Source organism: Vigna umbellata, chromosome 4 (genome assembly GCF_029865625.1).
Source record: "Vigna umbellata cultivar VRB3 chromosome 4, Vumbellata_1.0, whole genome shotgun sequence".
Classification (NCBI taxonomy): Eukaryota; Viridiplantae; Streptophyta; class Magnoliopsida; order Fabales; family Fabaceae; genus Vigna; species Vigna umbellata.
The window spans coordinates 37954889-37975639 of NC_142168.1; the positions used below are offsets into that span (position 1 = coordinate 37954889).

Genomic DNA, 20751 nt, shown 5'->3' on the forward strand with positions numbered 1-20751 from the left:
AAACAAACTACATGCCATATTATCTCTGTGCACAAGATTGCTTCATTCTTTGTAATCTTCATTGTTCTTATATTTACAGTCATTTATCCTCATGAAAAAATCATTATAAAATTCCTAAGATTTTCTCATGTTCCATGCTTCTTAAGTCCTCCATTATCTAATAAATCATGAACTTTTCATATGCCAAAAGTCTCGAGAAGTTTTTCCGTTGTTAGCCAAATAAAATTATTTAGCACCATAATGATAGTGCACTTTTCTTGATCAAATTATTAATATATGATTAATTTTGGTTACTTTGTTACTTTTCTACCACTAATTGGATAGACTTACTACCTTGCCTGTTCACGATACTCTGATAGGTGTCCAAATTATTAAGTGTAATGTGGGAAGAAGTTTACTATATGAATTTTGTCTTATACCATATGTGTTCGAGCATGGATGTTAGTGTCAAGATTATGCTTTAAGAACGATCTTGTTGTAATAGTGTCACTTGATTTTATTTTACAAAATACTTAGATAATGAAAACACATATCTACAACAACTTTGATATAAATGTTAAGCTTATCCATTTCAACTTGACATGCTAATTTAAAATTTTTCATCACTATCTTCGTTTGAGGGTAATTGTGAGATAATTTGAATAATAGAAAAAATTATTTTGCAGTAAATTAATTATTTAATATTTTTAATGCACAATTTTGTTATACCATATAAAAAATTAATACTTCATTATTTCTTTTGTAAGTGTATGTGTCTTCCACATATTTTTTTTTGTTAGGAAATGAATATTTTCAAAATCCAAAAAAAATTTAAGAAGGTGAAATTATGATATTTTTCACTGAAAAATCCATGAGAAATTACCCACTAAAATGACGCTGTCTTTTACAGCGAAAAAATTCTGTCGAAAATTATCCACTAAAAACAAAAATCATGGGAAATGTTTTTTACAATTATATTACTCGTGAATTTTGGTTTGTGAAAATTAGTGAGAAAAACACTATTATTCATGAATTTTGAGTTTTTCCATGAATTTTGATAATGGGAAATTCTAATTTTTTTTATAGGCCTACCAATCAAGACATCAATAGTAGAGTAACTTTCATCCACAATTTCCTTTATACTTTTTGAAATTACACTCTCTAATAGAATATTTGTTATTTATAAGAGTGTTCACATATATCTATGTTGTCGTTGGTTCTTTAGGATTTTGAAATTATACATAACATGAGTTTGATCTTCAACTAATTTATCTTTCAACAACCCTATGTCTTCTTTCTTAACAAAAGCAGGTATCATATCTCTCTACATATAAAATACTTATTAATTGTTTATCCATAATTATATACATGCATTATGGTAGTGATTGTGAATAATACATATTATATACAGCATTATAGTGATATATCTTATGGTCCATCAGATCATCTAAATATGTTTAGTAAAATCACGATTTTGAACAATCCATATAAATCAATTATCCTAACATCAAACTTTAGTGTTCATGGCCTACCATCAATATTGTTTATGAAATCAAATTTCTTGATCGTCTACTAAACAAATCGAAAACTACGTTAGTAAAAAAACAAACACAACAAATAAAAAAAAGTATATCACAAATATAGCAAACCTAATATCAAATCAAAATACTATTTGGCCTTGTTCAGGTGCACACAAAACATTAGACAATGGAATTTAAAATGTTCATAAATGGAAATTAAAAACCAAAATTCAAAATCCTGTGAAAAAATAATGCTTACCCACAAAAATATAAATAAATCCAGGGGAAAAAAATTAATGTATACAAAAATATAAATAAATCCAAGAATAAAAAAAGAAAGCGGGTTTTTTAATTGACACTTTTAGATAAGATTGATTAATTCGAAACATTTCCGTGAATAAAGGAAAAAAAAAGAAACCCTTAATTATTTTTTGGATTTGGTAGTTGATAATAGATTTGTTGATCTAGACTACTGGGTAATTCACAACATTGATGAGAGGAAAGAAAAAATAGTTTGCATGTATAAATGACTAAAATATTATAATTTTGCATACGAGTCAAGGATATGAATAATGAAATAAATTATTTTATCTTCTTTTCTTATATTATAATAGATTATAATAAATTTATATATGTACAAAGAGAAGTTATATTGCTTGTACATGAATATTAAACTAAATTTGTCTCTCAAAATTTATATATCTTTAATCTATTTCCAAATAGTTATTTCATATGTTGTTTTACCTAATACTTTAAATAGTTAATTAATTTAATTACGAGTATCTATCTGATCATAGAATGAATGCTCTGGATTAAGATATTAACTAAAGTTATACCATAATTTTAAATTTGTTCCAAATTAATCAAAACCCTTCCAAAAGGTTGGTTTGAGGAAAACATATCATGAAACTACATCGTTTTCCTTGCATATATATATATATATATACAAGGAACCTTCTTTGTTCCTCTCTCAAAATCTAAGCCAAACCAAGTTCATTTCTCAACCCTTCTCTTTCACTCTCACTCAACATTAAGATCCTTTTCTCTCCCACTTTCTCTCTCTTTCTCGAGAAAATAAAGAAAATCGAAACCCCAATTTCAATTTCAATACCATTTTCAATTTCAGTTTCGTTTGGATTACTCCGATAGCTTCAATTCATGGCTGCGACAAAACCCCAACGCACTCCACAGGAAGTGGAGGACATTATCATCCGCAAAATCTTCCTCGTCTCCATAACAGAAATCGAGAAGACAAGCGCAACGGATTCAAGAATCGTGTATTTGGAACTAACAGCTGCGGAGATTCTCAGCGAAGGGAAGGAGCTTCGCCTCTCTCGGGATTCAATGGAGAGGGTTTTGATTGACCGTCTCTCCGGAGACTTTTCTTCCACCACCGGTGAAGCCAGTGAGACACCGTTCCAGTACCTCATCGGATGCTACCACCGGGCGCACGAGGAGGGGAAGAAAATTGCGAACATGAAGGACAAGAGCTTGCGCTCGGAGATGGAGGCGGTGGTGAGGCAGGCTAAGAAGCTCTGTGTCAACTACTGCCGGATTCATTTAGCCAATCCCGAGCTCTTTCCGAGCCGGAATTCGGCGGGTACCGACGCCAAATCGCCGCTACTGCCGCTGATTTTTGCGGAGGTAGGCGGCGGAAGCGTGTTCGGGGGCGGCGGTGGCGGGGTCAAGAGTCCGCCGGGGTTTCTGGAGGAGCTTTTCAGGGACCCGGACTTTGACAGCTTGGACCTGATTCTGAAGGGGTTGTATGAAGAGTTGAGAGGGAGCGTTATGAATGTGTCTGCTCTGGGGAATTTTCAGGATTCTCTGAGGGCTTTGTTGTATTTGGTTAGGTTTCCCTTTGGTGCCAAGTCTCTTGTGAATCACGAGTGGTGGATTCCCAAAGGGGTTTATGTGAATGGCCGTGCTATTGAAATGACCAGCATTTTGGGTCCCTTTTTCCACATTAGTGCTCTTCCTGATCAGGCGTTTTTCAAGGGCCAGCCTGATGTTGGGTGAGCTTAAGAGTGTGACTTAAGGTTTTTTGAAATTCATGTTGACTGGTTTTATTAGTCTTCTTGCTTTTCTCATTGTATGCATTGGTGAGAGCAGCCGAAAAGAGTAACATTCATGTGATTGCTTGGTTTCATTTTTGAAAACTTGATTAAGAGTATACCTGATTAGTTTAGCAAATTTGGTTAGAGTGTAAATTGGATGTGCTTCTCTATTCTATGTTTTGGGTTAATGGAATAGAAACAATGGTTATGTTGGTCCTTTTCGGCGAATAATTGTTCTACAGTAATGAAGGAAAACACAAGGATATTCCTCGCTTTGGACCTTGAGAAGTATTACTTCGGCAGTTTGCAGTTTCTTTAGTCTTCAAGCTTCTTAATTTTTAAGATGTGATACGACTTCTGCTTTTAAAAAGACCTTGAGAAGGTCTTTATTTTTTTTTTGTGTTTAGCTGATAAGTGGTAATTTCCCTACTCCGGCAATAAGAAAACATGAAAAATAACACTGGAAAATTCACTTACATTGAGACATTGATTGATAATTACATTTAATTGCCATTATGGATTACCTTCATTTATCATCCTGTATTTAGCTCCTTCCTTGAATAAAGGACTACAGTATGGTACTGTAACTAATCTCTCGTCCTTTGTCATTCTGAACTACAGTACTTGAGACTTGAAATTCAATTTGGCTTTGTGCCTTGGAGTTCAAACATAGAATGATATACTTGGTGTAATGTTTAATGAAGAGATATGAAAGGAAAAGACAAAGAAAGATGTACACATGGTCTTCTTTGATTTGAAAAAGGCATTTGATTGAATGCTAGGAGAGATTTTGTGGAAGCCCTAGACAAGAAAGGAGTTTGTATGAGCAATCAAGGTCATTTATGATGTTGAGGGGGTCAATACTTGGCTGATAGGAGGCTAGTGGATTTTCCTATAGCCATAGGGTACATCAATTGTAAATTTGATCTCTTTATCATATTCTAATTATAAAATCCAAGACCCAATGCCTAGATGTATGCTTTTTGACTGTAGACAATATATGTTGCTTAGAGAATCAGTGAAGAAAATAGATGGGAAGTTAAAGGTGTGGACTGAAGCTCTGGAAGATCATGGATTTTGCATAAGTAGAAATAAGATAGAATATATAAAATGTAAGTTTGGTTAGAGACACAACAACCAGGGGCCACTGTGTATATGTTAGCCCAAGTCACATGATTTAAGTATCTGGGTTTCATTATGAAGGATGATGGAGACTGAAATGGAAATCTAAATCATATGAGATTTTAGTGGGTTTATAAAGGGGGAGGAGTGCATCAGGTGTTTTTTGTAATAAAAAAGTACCACTCAAGTTTTTAGAAAACTTTACCACATTGCCATAAGTGTTGTGATGCTGTACGGAACTGAAATTTGGGCATTAAAAAGCCAACACAAGAATAATCTTAATTGAGTAGAAATGAAAGTGTTGCATTCTGAGTCAGCTTAATAGACAATATGTGAATAGGATGAATGCCTTTCGCAAATGTTGAGATAGGACTTATTATTATAGATAGAAATGTCATACATGGTTTTTAATGCAGAAGAGTTAGAAACGCAGAAGCCTAAGTAAGAGGAGTTAGATTAGGTGGTGGGTAGTACTGTTGTCAGAGACAAGAGGAGAATATAGGTAAAAAGAATTACAATGTAGATCAAGAATTTATATTTTGACATAATTTATGTCTAACCATCATGGCACCCTTTGATTCATGCTGCCAGTTTCACTTCATGGGAAAATGCTTTGTTGTTTATATGCAATCCTATATTCTTGTTCCACTTCTTGCTTACTGTTTCTCTATTAAAGTCTGTATGTTTACCTCATGAACCCTAGTTCCGAGACTTATCTGAATGGGATGCTTAATTCTTTATTATTTAATCAGTCTCCCTTTTTAACAATTTTTTTCCTCTTTGAAATCCAGGCAGCAGTGTTTTTCTGATGCATCAACTAGGCGACCAGCTGATTTGTTATCTTCATTTTCGACTATTAAAACTGTCATGAACAACTTATATGATGGGCTGGCTGAAGTTATGCTCATCCTTCTTAAAAGTACAGATACTCGTGAAAGAGTACTTGAGTATCTTGCGGAGGTGATCAATATAAATGCATCCAGGGCTCATATACAGGTAACTTTCTTTCTTATAGGCAAGATAAATTGTGCTCAATTGGTTAGTTCTTATTTTGTTTAATTTTTTGTCTGCATTCCTTGTCATCATATTCATGCTAAAGTTTACATTTTTTTAACTTGTACCTGTTCTTTTGTTGCAAGTCTTTTGACAATATATGACCTTTATTTATTATTTTTTTTATGAAAAACAGGTTGACCCTATTACTTGTGCAAGTTCAGGCACCTTTGTAAATCTCAGTGCTGTCATGCTTCGTCTATGTGAGCCATTTTTAGATGCAAATTTAACAAAAAGGGATAAAATTGATGCAAAATATGTACATTACTCAAATCGCTTGAAGATAAGGTGAGGGCTTGTGTTGTGGATATTAAAATTCTCACGGAAGTTTAATGTATCTACCTATTGGTAACTTTTGGTCATGATTCTATTTTAGTGGGTTGACTGCTCTTCATGCATCATCAGAAGAAGTTGCTGAATGGCTTAATAGTAAAAACCCAGCTAAGACTGGGGCAACCAGTCAATACAATGATGATCAGAAACGCTTACAACAATCCCAAGAGGCCAGTAGTTCTGGTAGTAATAATGCTGGTGAGCTCTCAAATGAAAATTCTGCACCAGCTGAAAAGACGAAATATTCATTTATTTGCGAATGCTTCTTTATGACCGCAAGAGTGCTCAACTTGGGCCTTTTAAAAGCATTTTCTGACTTCAAACATTTAGTTCAGGTAATCACATGTATGTCTAGTAAAGTTGGAAGATGTTGGTATTATTTTATGGGGCTCACTGTTATTGCTACCTTATTGTTCATTTGTTTTGAATGATTTTTTCTAAAGTTACATAGGTATAAACGCTGTAGTCATACTATATACAGGATATATCTAGGTGTGAAGATGCTCTATCCACACTTAAAGCTATGCAGGAGCGGGCACCCACTCCTCAGGCAGAATTGGATATAAATCGACTTGAGAAAGAAATGGAGTTGTATTCACAGGAAAAATTTTGTTATGAAGCTCAGATTTTGAGGGTTGGTCCTTTTTCTTACTGCTTTGCAGTTTCTTTATTGTTATCTATGTTAGCACATGTCCCTATATGAAAACAATATAAGTTGCTTATGTGTTTGTATTTTGTGTCTTTTGGGGGAGGGGGTGTGGGGTTGAGAAAATTAATTACCTTGCTTAGCTTTCTTGTTTCTGTAGCAATTAGTAGTTGTAAATCTATTATTATATATAGTATATACAGGTCTTAATCTGCTACAGAAGTAATCTTTTGCAAGGTTACTACATCTAGTATTGTCTCCACGTGCATAGATCTGTGCTATAGTATAAATAAGACTAAATGTGTACCGTGCTGTTTGCTTAAACTTCCGTTTTCAAAAGGTTTCTTTAAGATCCTTCTCTCTCCATGTGCTAGTGAGGATCTGTTTCTAAATGCGAAACACCAATTTTCTCCTTTTCAGCCTTGTCCTTTTTCCTGTAATTGACTATGACTTCTCTTTTCCAGCAGTCTTGTAAAACAGTCAGCTTGAATGACCTAGCATATGTATTTACTGAACTCTGTCAAGGACTGAAGGGTTTTCAAATTAGTTACATCTATAACAAGCTGCACATATGTTTTTTATGCTCGTTAATGGAGAGTTTGTAGTATTCTACAGATGTACTCTTCTGCTAAACCTTTTGCTACAGGATGTACTTAGACCTATGCAATTTATAAATTTGTTTGGTGTTGTTTATCTGTTGCTTGTTTTTCTACTTTTTCTACTTTTTTCTTACAGAAGCGTTTCTTAATTTTCTTTTTGTGAAATTTGGGGAGTGGTGGAACTTATGCCCTTTTATTCCCTAGCATAGAAACACCTACTTCAACATGGATACAATATGACACATACACAGGGATATAGATAATTATAAAAAAGACACAACATAGGTGTGATTTTCCTTTTCTATATGAAGGCTATCTATTTGAAAAAACATCTCTATGAAATATGAGATCCTAACTAGGTCGGCACCCTAAAGCTCAACAGTCACTTGCTGTCAAGAGGGCACAATATTGGTGTGTAAATACAATATGTAACATTAAGATAGTATACAAATTTTAAATCAGAAGATAAAATTCATGTTTTAAAATGATCATGAATATTATAAACACATTACAATTCTAAAATTTATCCAGTTATTGTTGTTTTCCTATCACTATTGGTGTTAAAAAAGAAGAAATTATAAAGATGCAACCAAAGTTTTTGAAAGTGCCCATTTAGTGACCAACATTTGATACGCTTAACTTGATGATTACATTCTAAGAATTATGTTAAGGATTATGTTATTCTAAATTAAGTGTTCACTGGTATTTGATACTTGATTTGTCAAACATATGAGGTAGACAAGTTCTTGTTATTTTTAAGTGTTCTTTCTGAATTACAAGTTGAAATTTAAATATTCTGATTTTGAATTATTGGCATCACATTTTTTCGTAGGATAACACACTTATTCAAAATGCACTTTCTTTCTACCGCCTGATGATTGTTTGGTTGGTTGGCTTGGTGGGTGGTTTCAAGATGCCTCTACCACCAACTTGCCCTATGGAATTTGCTACCATGCCTGAACATTTTGTGGAAGATGCCATGGAACTTCTAATATTTGCTTCCCGGATTCCAAAGGCCTTAGATGGAGTTGTGCTGGTAGACTTGACCTCAAAAGTGTTTTTTTCTTGGATTAATTCTCTCTCCCAAAATCTTGTTATGCAAGGTAATGAGAATTTTTATTGTTCTGCAGGATGAATTTATGAATTTTATAATTATGTTCATGGCCAGCCCTGAATTTATTAAAAACCCATACCTGAGAGCAAAGATGGTTGAAGTTCTGAACTGCTGGATGCCTCGTAGGAGGTAACTGGTGTCTTTCTTTTTGCGTAAAACTGGAAAATTTGCTTATCATCATCATTATATTGTGAAAATTTGTTTATTCTTTAAGCTATAATTGAGTACATTTGTTCTTCCTGTGCTATTATTCCCTTTCTACAGTGGCTCATCTGCAACAGCCACTCTATTTGAAGGCCACCAACTCTCTCTTGAGTATCTTGTGAGGAATCTTCTTAAACTTTATGTTGACATTGAGTTCACTGGTTCTCACACACAGGTTAGTCTGCATTTTAAGACTATTGGTCGCATGGCCAACCTATTTTTCCCCTAATGTTTTCAATTTCTAGATTAAGTTAAAGAGAATAAAGTCAAGTTGTTTGGAAATCTCACCTCTCTTCTTGATTGTGTTGAAACTCAAGCTTGATTGTCAAAATGGGGACTATGTTAGTGTTTTTGTTTTTACTGTATGATGACTTAAGATGGATAAATAATAATGTTTCGTTGAAATCCTATGCATGTGATTGATTAGCCAGTAAGAGGAACTTCTGAGCTGTATTTCAAACTGCACCAATTTTTTATATGATTAATATTATGCCCCTGTTAATATTTCCTATATTATTGATATTTTGATATCTGATATATGTGTTAAATATCATGGGTTTCAGTATTTAATCATTATCCTTTTGGGTTTGTTTAATACAAGACCGTGCTGATTATTATAGTTGTCACTTGTCCGTTACAGTTCTATGACAAGTTTAACATCCGCCACAATATTGCGGAACTCCTCGAATACCTGTGGCAAGTCCCTAGTCATCGAAATGCTTGGAGACAGGTAACAAATGAAAGATATTTAAATATTTTTATGTCTTACACCATGCTCAACTTATCTAGTTTGTTCTGGAACTAATTTTCTTCCAGATTGCTAAGGAGGAGGAAAAGGGTGTCTATCTGAATTTCTTGAACTTTCTGATCAATGATAGTATTTATCTTCTGGATGAAAGTTTGAAAAAAATTCTTGAGCTAAAAGAATTGGAGGCTGAGATGTCTAATACGGTTGAGTGGGAGCAACGACCAGTTCAAGAGAGGCAGGAGAGGACCCGGTTATTCCATTCTCAAGAAAATGTCTGTTGACTTTTTGTTTAAATATATAATTTTGTATTCCTTGTTTATCTAACCATTTTAATGCTGGATACTTTTATAGATTATTCGAATAGATATGAAGTTGGCAAACGAAGATGTGAGCATGCTTGCATTTACTTCAGAACAGATTACTGCTCCGTTCCTACTTCCTGAGATGGTATTTTTTCTCTCTTTCAAACCATGGCTGGTTATGAATCTCATCATCTCATAAAATAGTTTGTGGCCTAACTATGATGTTCCTTTAAAATTTTCATCTTCTAATGGCAAGTTTAATCTTATTTTCCCACCTTTTCAAGGTTGAGAGAGTGGCTAGCATGCTCAATTACTTCCTGCTGCAATTGGTTGGTCCGCAAAGAAAATCACTTAGTCTGAAGGATCCTGAGAAATATGAATTTCGTCCAAAGCATTTACTAAAACAGGTTGGCATCAATTATATTTCAAAAACATTTGAATGAGTTTTTTAGTGGTGAGTAATTATGACAGGAAGGATGCTATGCTATCCTCCGTAATCTGTAGAGTTAGTCTAACATTCTTGTAGTAGGATTGATTCTAAAAGTGTTATATTTACATCTTCATTACTCTGAGAAATTTGAATAACTTCAATTTTGGACGACCAATGATACAGTTTTGACTTTTGTGCTGGTGATGTTAAAAGCCCGCTTAAATGACTTGGAGATATGACATCATTCTCTTGCCCTACTCCACAGCTTAGGCTTTTGTGGAGATTTGGTTCTTAATATGACAGTGGTTAGGAGTTCTCTTAAGATGCATAGCAGCTTAAGCTTGGCCCAATATGTTCCCATTCTTCACAACTCAACAGTCATTTTGGTTCTCTAAGGATGCAAGTGTTATTCTTTGGTCCTTCAACAATGAATACATTAAAATAATTCTTCATTGTCAATTTTGCAAGCAAATTGCTCTTTAAACTGTTATTTGATGTCAAATATGGTCATTTGATGGATTTGACATAAAAAATGGACATTGACAGTGACACAAATATATTGGTACTAAGCTTGATTTTTCAAAGCAAACTACTTGACTTCAGTGTATTTCTTCGCAGATTGTGCACATATACGTTCATCTGGCTAGGGGTGACACGAATTCCATCTTCCCATCTGTCATCTCAAGGGATGGTCGATCATACAATGATCAGGCAAGTTTGTGGGACCAAGTTATCAAGAATTTTTTTTTTGTCTGTGTATTCCCATAAGCTAATTTAAAGGGACTGGTATTTGGCTACAGTTGTTTAGTGCTGCAGCCGATGTCCTTCACAGAATTGGTGAGGACGGGAGAATTATACAGGAATTTATTCAACTTGGTGCTAAAGCTAAAGTTGCTGCTTCGGAGGCCATGGATGCTGAAGCTACTCTAGGAGAAATACCGGAGGAATTCCTTGATCCGATTCAAGTGGGTTTTCCACTTCTTTTTGTCTGTTAAACATGTTTTTCCTTTTTTTGGCGGGTCGGACCATCACTCATTGAATAATTGATTTGCCAAAGTGTAAAGTTTGATAGCATCTACATACATGATTACTTTTGGTTTTTATTCGGAAAAATTGCTTTCTTTATTTCAGAAGCTCTAAAAATTTGTTGGTACTTTGAATAGAAAGATAAGCTAATTCTGACGCATCATACATGTTGTGCATTGCAGTACACTTTGATGAAGGATCCAGTAATTTTGCCTTCTTCAAGGACCACGGTTGATCGTCCTGTTATTCAGAGGCATCTTCTTAGTGATAGTGTAAGTGTATACCTCTCATCCTTTGTTCCTTCTCGTTTTTTCTTGTTCAGATAGAGAAAGTGGTCCCTTCCTTGGTTTATGCTTTTCCGTTTGATTGTTTGTGCAGACTGACCCCTTCAACCGTTCTCATCTGACTGCGGATATGTTGATTCCCAATGTTGAGCTAAAAGCAAGAATTGAGGAGTTTGTGAGGTCTCAAGAAATGAAAAAACACGGTGAAGGGCTAAGCCTACAGAGTAACAAGGACACAATTCAGACTACAAATGGGGAAATGTTGATTGATTAGGAAAATATCTCGAATTTCCTATAATGGATTTGTGCCATGCACATAAAGTTCAATGTTGAACCTTAATTTCATCGTATTCAATCTTTTTTGGAAAATATTAAGCTATTATTAGAAGTTGAAGCTGTAAAGATATTTGGAAGGGTTAATGTAAAGCAGTCATCCAATTGAATACCACGATATATATATACACACACACACAGACGGATACATACACACACGGAGGTAGAAATTAAGATATTCTCAAACCTTCTTACCTTTAGCTTTGATTAATATACTAAATAGTTTTCCCAAAATTGAGTTTTATTAAATTTAGTCTCACTATAAAACAATTATTTTAAGAGAAAAAAATGACTGTCATTTCAATTTACATTCATTCAGTACTGAAATTATAATTATAGAGACTAGTGAAAACATAGCAAAAACACAGGTGTATTTGTGTGTATGAATTTTTTAAAATATTTATTATGAACAAAATGTAATATTCATTTGTACATGTGTTTTAAAAATATACATTAATTTTCTTTAAAAAATATGACAAACTTTTTAATGATTTTTTTAAAATTTTGTATAAAACAAATTATACATAATTTTTTCGATTTTAAAGAATTGAAAACAAAAAGTAATGTAATGCATGTATGACACATTAATAATATATAATGTAGTATGAAATATTGAATAAATAAGCATAATCTCAAACTATTTTATTTTATTATTTTATTATTTTATTTATTATCATGGTGCTATATTATATCAATGTCTCAGTAAATCTAAATATTCAATTTTAATTTTTAGATTTTTAAAATTCAATAAATTATGATGTCTTCTATAAAAAAATTAAAAAAACTCCTTCAAAAATAAATAATATTTTTATTTATTATTTTTACGTAATCTCAATTGTTACATAATATTTCTGTTATATATATATATATATATATATATTAACAAAAATATTTACTTCTAATAAATGACACAAAAGTCGAAAGATATGCTGAAAAACTACAATCTTATAATACAAACTTAATTCCGTTAGTTTTATTAATAATTAATCACTATAATTTTCGTTTTTAATAGTTTTTACATGTGTTTTGTTTTCTTTTTAAAATTTTTAATTTTTAATAGCGTCCTTAATGTGAAGATAAATTAATATTGAGATGTTAAACAAAATTAACAAATAAAAAATGATTTAAGAATGTACACTATAGTTTTATTATACTACAAAAAATACTTTAATACTTATTTTCATCCTGTGTTATCATTTAATAGAGGTTTCTGACACGATTTCTGACGCGGTTAAGAGAAACCCGAGGTGGAAGGGGTATATTGCGTCGGCTGGTAGGAAGGACCGAGGCATATATCGCTCTCCCTCCCCTCGCTCTCTCGCTCCGTCGCTCTCTCGCTCCGTCTCTCTGAAGACTACTGCTCCAAAATCTCCTGCGAATGTGTCGCCTCTGGAGGGAAGAGCAACCGGTGGTGGTGCGTCAATGGTGGCGGCGGTGCTAGGTGGTGATGAACGGAGTGTCGTGATGGTGTGTCAATGGAGTTTTTTGGTGAAAAAGGTGAGTGCGATTGGGGTTTTTCTGATGTTGATGGTGGTGGTGCGAATTAGGGTTTGATGCGGCGGAGGAGGAGAACCGGCAGAGGCAGCAACGATTGAGGTGGCGGAGGAGGAAGCAAACAGCGACTCGACGGCTCTGTAAGGGAGACGAATGGCGCGGGGACGGGGACGGGAGCGGCTCTGTTCGCTGGTGTCTTTGTGGCGGAGAATGTCTCGGTCTGAGAAAGTGAGATTTGGGTCTGTTCGCTGTTTGGGTTTCTTTGAGAGCTTAGAGCTTCGTTGCATCTGTGTTGGGTTTGACCGTGAGGAAGTCCACCTTCGAGGTAGCCAGTAGCCAGACGACGAACAGGTTCAGACTGGATGGCAGTAGACTCATGGGATGGGGGCAGATTGAGCTTAGTTGGGTCTGCAATTTTGGATGGCAGTAGACCGTGAGGAACATTTTCTGTGCTTTCTGCTTTCAACAGGCAACTTCCTCCCAAGCGATGCAGTAGAATCCGAGATATTGACTCGTTTCAACAGAAACTGAGGCAAAATCCTATCGTTTTTCGACTCAGCTTGCAACCGAAGCAAAAAGAAGTAGACTTTTTTTACCTCGTCTGTATATGTCTCAGTTGCGGAATCAGTGTATATAACCGAAAATAAATGAGGCCATATTCCTTAAGTGCACTAGTGGTTTTATTAATAATTAATCACTATAATTTTCGTTTTTAATAGTTTTTACATGTGTTTTGTTTTCTTTTTAAAATTTTTAATTTTTAATAGCGTCCTTAATGTGAAGATAAATTAATATTGAGATGTTAAACAAAATTAACAAATAAAAAATGATTTAAGAATACTATAGTTTTATTGTACTACAAAAAATACTTTAATACTTATTTTCATCCTGTGTTATCATTTATAAATGTAATTAATCGGCCTAAACTTCCATTAACATTTATAAACTCTGCTTGATATCATTTATTAATAAAATTCCTTTTTGTTTTCTACATTTGTTTTTCAAATTTATTTTTTAAATAAAATTTTTCAAATTAAAATAATTATTTTATCGGTTTTATTGAATTTAAGTGATTTTTTTAAAAAAAATTATCTGTTTTTTAATTTCACGGTCTTTTTAAATTTAATCATTTTTAATTAAAAAAATTCTTTACAAAATAAATAAAATCTATTTACAAAATTATTTACATTAAGTTTTATAATTTATATTTATATAGAGAGAGAATATTTACATGATTTTTGTTTTTATTTTATCCTTCGTAATATAATTATTAACCAATTTCTTAAAAGATATAATTGTTAACCGAAATATTTTGAAAATTACGTATATCATTGGAACAAAAAACTGAAACAAAATACCAAGAAAACCCTGCATGAACTACTAAGTGCAGATAAACAGAAACACCATGACAATTTGGAACCTTCTTCAAATATACTGGAAACAATTTTGACAATGTACATAAAGGTTTAATATTAATGGTCCCCTTATAAGAATGCACCTCCGCACACACAACCGCACTGCCCGTCGAATGACCACTGCATCACGAAAGTCACACCATTGCACCATGAATCAAAACAAAAATGGAGAAGAAGTGCAAACGGATATGGAAGAGAGAAAGTGAGAGTCGGGGGATGAGAAGAAACGGATTTGGAAGTGAGAGTAGGGGATGAGAAACAAACGGATCTGAAAACTAAAACAGAGAGTGAGAGTTGGGAGACTTGGGGTGGTGGGGATTTAGGGTTTCAGAAAAAAAAGTAAATAAATAAAGTTAATTAAATAAAGTAGAAAAAGATAATTTAGTAATTAAAAAAATTTAGGGAAGTTTGATAAGGTATAGGGAGCATTTGATAAGGTATAATAAACAGAAGGTTAAGAAAATAATGGTTACAGAGGAAATCAAAATAAATAAATTCTGAAACCACTATCATAATTTAACATAAATAAATGTCTCAAATAGGCAAAATCAAGCTTGGAGCATAGTGACAGGAGAAGATGAGACTGAAAACTTTCTTGTAGTAACCTTCAGTACGTTCTACCTTATTCTCCTTCAAATTAAAGATAATGATATTGTAAGCCCCAATCTCTGAATATGCGAGAAACAGAAGATCACCCCACATGCACAAAGTCTGCAGGTAATCGTAATAAGGAGAGATATTGAGAGTTTCATAGCTTACACTCACCAACCGACTCCAAGATCTTTCGTCTCCAACGTCCTTCAATGTCAATACAACAAAGACTGTCCTCCGTTCATCAAAAGAAACACAAAGACAACCATTCAAAACTCCCATAGAAGTAAACTCAGAAGCTTCGGTTTCAGGCACCGACAAATATCTGCAACTATCGTTCTTTAGATCGTACAAAAATATTTGTAGCTCCTCAAATTTCGATTCTTCAAAAGAATATCCTATCCAGTTAACAGTACCATTCAGAGAGTATCCATTACTGTCAAAAGTGAGAAAAGCCGGAGAGGTCATTATAGTACGTCTCCAGCATACGTCACCCATGCAGTAAACCCACACACTCGTTCGCTGTGTACTGCTATCCAAAACCATTGCCACCACCTTGTAACTGTCCCTCCGATCATCGTACCCAAACCCAAAATTTATATCATATTGAACACCCATGCCGTAATTGAGACGCAAGCTTGGTGAAGGTCTGGAGCAAATCTTGGTGGCAGGGTTCCAAAAGCAGACCCAGTGCTCTTCACACTCATTTGTCGAAAGAGAGTGATGTAGAGAAAGCAAACCATTGCAAGAACCGAATACATATTTATAGGGTTTGGGGCATCGCAAGATACGACCACAAGAAGATGGTGCAGGGTTTTGGATTAAACAAGGTAATGAGCCTAAACGAGCCATGAAACATTGACTCTTGTATCTCTGTCTCGCCATTAAGAGGATTTGTGGGTTTCTGGAGGACCTTTCCATGTGCAATTTCACTAAGTAAGGATCATCGGATATAAGAAATTTCCATGTCTTTGAAACGCACCTGAATCGCATGAGACTCGTCACAGGAAGCCATGACAGAATTTCCAGTATGAGTTCATGAGGGAGTATTCCAGCCATCGCCGTCTTCTTTCCAAAATCCTGTGAGATAGGCTGTGGCAACCCCAACATATAGAGTTTACTCCCATTAGATACCATGCTTGAACCTGTTCCTCTGAAATTCTTTTTTCATTAACCGGAATACATAACATGGTATTCATGGAATCTTAATCAGATTTTGAAATCTAGTATTATTTCACAAATCTCATGTTGTTAACAGAATTTTATAGTTGAAGGTATCAGTGAACCGAAACATATAGAATCAAGTGTGTGTTTGTTGGTTGTTATAAATATTTAAAATATAATTATTTTAAAATATAATTATTTATAAATATTTAATAACCGAAACCGTTATTATAATATCTTTTTTAATTATTTTTTTTATAATTTAATATTTTAAAATATATTTGGTTGTCATAAATATTTAAAACTATTTAAGAAACTATAACTATAATGAAAAAATTAAAAGAGAGAAAAAAATCTGTCAGTTTTATATAAAATATTCAAAATATATTTGGTTGTTATAAATATTTAAAACTATTTAAGAAACTATAATTATAATGAAAAAATAAAAAAAGAAAAAAACAATCTTGCAGTTTTATATAAAAGACTCAAAATATATTTGGTTGTTTTAAATATTTAAAACTATTTAAGAAACTATAATTATAAGGCAAAAATAAAAAAAAAAGAGAAAAAAATCTGCCAGTTTAATATAAAATATTCAAAATATATTTGATTTTTATAAATATTTAAAACTATTTAAGAAACTATCATTATAATGAAACAATAAAAAAGAAAAAAAAGTTGTCAGTTTTATATAAAAATATGTCAAAATAGCGATTACTAAATTCAAATTTTTTAAAACGTCAATAAATTTAATAAAAATTTAGTTAAAATAATTAACTTCATGGTTTACAAAAATTTTGAGATTAAATTAAATTAAAATTTTGAAAAAACTAATTTTAATTTTTATTAAAAATTAAGAGACAAAAATATATATAATTCATTTTTTTAATTATATTCATTATTTTAATTGTAAAAAAATAAAATATGCAAAAACTCATGTATTTTTTTTAATGTAAAAGAAATTTAATATAATATCAGATATCTTTAAAAAATGGGTATGTATTTTTCCAACTTCTTTATTCTCTTATAAACTAACTATTTTATATGGGTTAAAACATTTAGTTATCCTTATTTATGTAGAGTTTTTCCAGTTCAATCTCCGTTCTTTTAAAATTTCCAATTGAGTCCTAAATAGTGCTAATTTCGATCAATTGAGTCCTTGACGTTAAATTTGACTTAACGGGCTTAAGTTTTGTTGAGGTTGGAAGTTGACGTGGCAGATTTTTTAAACCTGGCATTTAGAGAGCTTTACGTGTAATTTAAAAACATTTTAACATTTTGATTAAAAAATTAAAAAAAAAGTCATCTTCCATCTTCCATCCATTTCAGTCAAGTATAATCCTGAACAACCCAAACGCGTAGAACCACCATCATCTTCCTTGTGCACCATCAACCTGGAAAACAAAATCAAAATAATGACTCTGCAATCAAGAAACATTTTAATCAAGTAACCCCAATGCACCACCCTCTTCTCTTCCTGTGCTCCCCTTTCGTACTACATAACCCCACCCTCACCCCTTCCTCCCCTCGTTCCTTGCGTCCCCGTAATCCCTCACTCTCTTCGCCCCCACCAGCAATGGACCCACCTGTGCCTCCTCTGCCACCACTAAGTTCATCAACACATCTTCAAAGTTCCGCATCGCGTCCACAATCCCCCGCGCGCGAGCCATGCCAGCGGAACGCGAATTCCAACGACTTTGAGTCCACCTCCACGTTGTCGTCGCAGATCAAAACGGCGCCGGTGGAGATGTGGTCAGGACGGGGGAGAAAGCGGTTGTTGAGGCTGGCGGAGGGTTGGAGGAGAAGCGATCTTGTATGTCTGAGTTTTGTCCCAGATCTTGTGGAAGTTTCCCAGTGAAGTTGTTGTTGAAGAGTTTCAGCTGATGCAGATTTAAAGCTAAAATTTCAGGAATTTCCCCCGAGAAGGTTGTCATTTAGGTTAAGAGAATAGAGACGCAAAGAGGCTATTGCATGTGGTAGTTCCCCTGTGAGAGTGTTCTGAGAGAGGTCCAAGAGAATTAAACTATTGAGGTTTCTTAAACCTTAAGGTAATTCACCGGAAAACTGGTTTTCAAATAGTTCAATTTGTGTCTGGCGTGATTTAGGGTTGGTGACTAATTTGAGGATTTTTAGATTTGTGATTTTGTTTTCTTTTTACAGGTTTCAAATGGTTTAATGGAGAAGAAAATAGATGATGATGAGTTCGATTGGGTGCGAAGAGCTTGAGCACTGTTACGTTGGTCATGGTGGCGATTTGCCTTCATGGTGTTGGATGGAAGGAAATGAATTAAAGTGCCTTCGTGGTGCTAGATGGAAGGAGATGAATTAAAGTGAACATGACAGAGTCACTATTTTGATTTTGTGGTTACTTGATTGCAGGTTGATGGTGCACGAGGAAGATGATGGTGGTTCTACACGATTGGGTTCTCTAGTTCTGGATGGAAGATGACTTGACTGAAATGGATGGAAGATGACTTTTTTTTTATTTTTTAATCAAAATGTTAAAATGTTTTTAAATTACATGTAAGCTCTCTAAATGTCAGGTTTAAAAAATATGCCACGTCAACTTCTAACCTCAGCAAAACTTAACCCCGTTAAGTCAAATTTAACGGCAGGGACCCAATTGATCAAAATTAGCACTATTTAGGACTCAATTGGAAATTTTAAAAGAACGGAGATTGAACTGGGAAAACTCTAGATAAATAGGGACAACTAAAGGGGTTTAACCAATTTATATGATAAACTAAAACTTTAAATATTTAAAATAATATATCATGTTTAAAAAGGAAAAAATATAAAATAAATAAATTATATAAATAAATATGTATTAAAAATATATTAAATTTAAAATTAATATACATGATAATTAAATTTTAAATTACTTAAATAAAAGTGTATGATAACGACATAAGTAGCATCGTCACATTTTTTTTTCAAAACATCACTCCTTCTCGTGTGTAATCGACATTAATACAATAATATTTGTGTGTTTATTTAATAATTAAGACGTTAATACAAAATTTCAAGACATTTTTTTAAGGTTAAAAAAATTATTGCTATAGAAAAGGTAACGAAGAATTCATCAAAACCCGTAGTCAAAGCGAAAATGCGTGACTTAGTATTAATGATAATCGTCATTTTCTTTTTAAGGTAAAAATATAGTCACCATAATTGAAAAGCTTACATCTTCCTTTTTTTTTTAGTTTGCTCAACTTAATTTACTAGTTGAGAACATGCCAACTTTTACACTTAGAAATTGAATAAATTAGAAATTTTAACCTTTTTATTTTATTTTATTTGAAATTTAATTAATGTGAAAAAAAAAACAAACACATTCAACAAAAAAAGTTTTTTTTTTCATAATTTTGACATCTAATTGAACTATAAAATTGCAAATATCCTTTGAGTTATTAGAAGCCCTTTATCATATTTAATGAATCTTTAATCTCGTTTTATATTACTATAAAAAGATTTTATACGAAAATATTTTATGCCTAAATTACTGAATATATCAACTCACCCACTCTTCTTAACCATACACCTGGTAGAGATAAATTCTACATTAGTGGAGTTTTAGAAAATTACTGTAAATTTGAGTCAAAGTTTTCAATTGTGGAAAAAATTTATTTATAAAGAAAATTCTTAAATAATAACTAATTTTAGTGATAAAAAATAATTAATGACTATAATGATAAATATAAAAACTAAAAATTATTAATAATTAAAATAGTTTCAAAATATTATAATAACTATCTAAATTTATAGTTAAAATAGTTTTTATTATAAATTGGTTTCTAATTAATTATTATCATTAATTATTAAAATTTTGATTATCAAAAGAATTAATCTTTAATTGAAAAATTAATTTTTGAGTTAATCTCTAAAGATATTTTTAGTTATTAAAATTGATTATTATTTAAGAATTTTCTTATAGTGAAATAATAATCACAATTATTCTGAGGGCTTTGATTGTATTGTAGTGTGTTCTAAATGAGTTACAATCCACTTTTGAGGATTGTTGAGACAAAATTATTAAAATGTTATAATTGTATTTCTTGAAATCGGTCAACTTTGCTTGAAGACTCTATTGGACACTGATTTTCTTTTCCTAACTTTGTTCTTGCTGTATTATTACTTTTTTTTTCTTTTTTTAATGGACACTTTAAATTGTCATCATGCATTATTGATATTATTTCGTTCTATCGTTTCATACAATTTAAGATTTAAGATTAGAGATAATTTGAATATTTTTTTTTCTTTCAAATTTTTTGATGTTTTTTAAGAATAAAATTATAGTAGAACTTTAACCTCCGAAATAGATAACACTGATAAATTTTAAC

The 20751-nt window shown here is 32.7% G+C and overlaps 2 protein-coding genes across 2 annotated transcripts; one reads left to right on the forward strand and one right to left on the reverse strand.

The window, feature by feature from the left end:
* Positions 1-2457: 2457 nt before the first annotated feature.
* LOC124836195 (U-box domain-containing protein) lies at positions 2458-11862 on the forward strand. The gene is made up of 16 exons (XM_088113217.1): positions 2458-3511; positions 5467-5671; positions 5865-6016; positions 6105-6396; positions 6543-6695; positions 8139-8342; positions 8437-8549; positions 8685-8799; positions 9265-9354; positions 9441-9644; positions 9724-9819; positions 9959-10081; positions 10723-10815; positions 10905-11069; positions 11313-11402; positions 11509-11862. Exons 1-16 carry the CDS (start codon positions 2658-2660, stop codon positions 11686-11688), a joined length of 3129 nt encoding a protein of 1042 aa, XP_087969343.1. The 5' UTR covers positions 2458-2657; the 3' UTR covers positions 11689-11862.
* A 1428-nt stretch (positions 11863-13290) lies between these two features.
* LOC124828754 (F-box/kelch-repeat protein At3g23880-like) lies at positions 13291-16384 on the reverse strand. Its single transcript, XM_088112846.1, has 2 exons — positions 15262-16384; positions 13291-13649 (listed from the first exon to the last, which is right to left on the reverse strand). The coding sequence occupies exons 1-2, from the start codon at positions 16382-16384 to the stop codon at positions 13291-13293; spliced, it is 1482 nt and encodes a 493-aa protein (XP_087968972.1).
* Positions 16385-20751: the final 4367 nt, after the last annotated feature.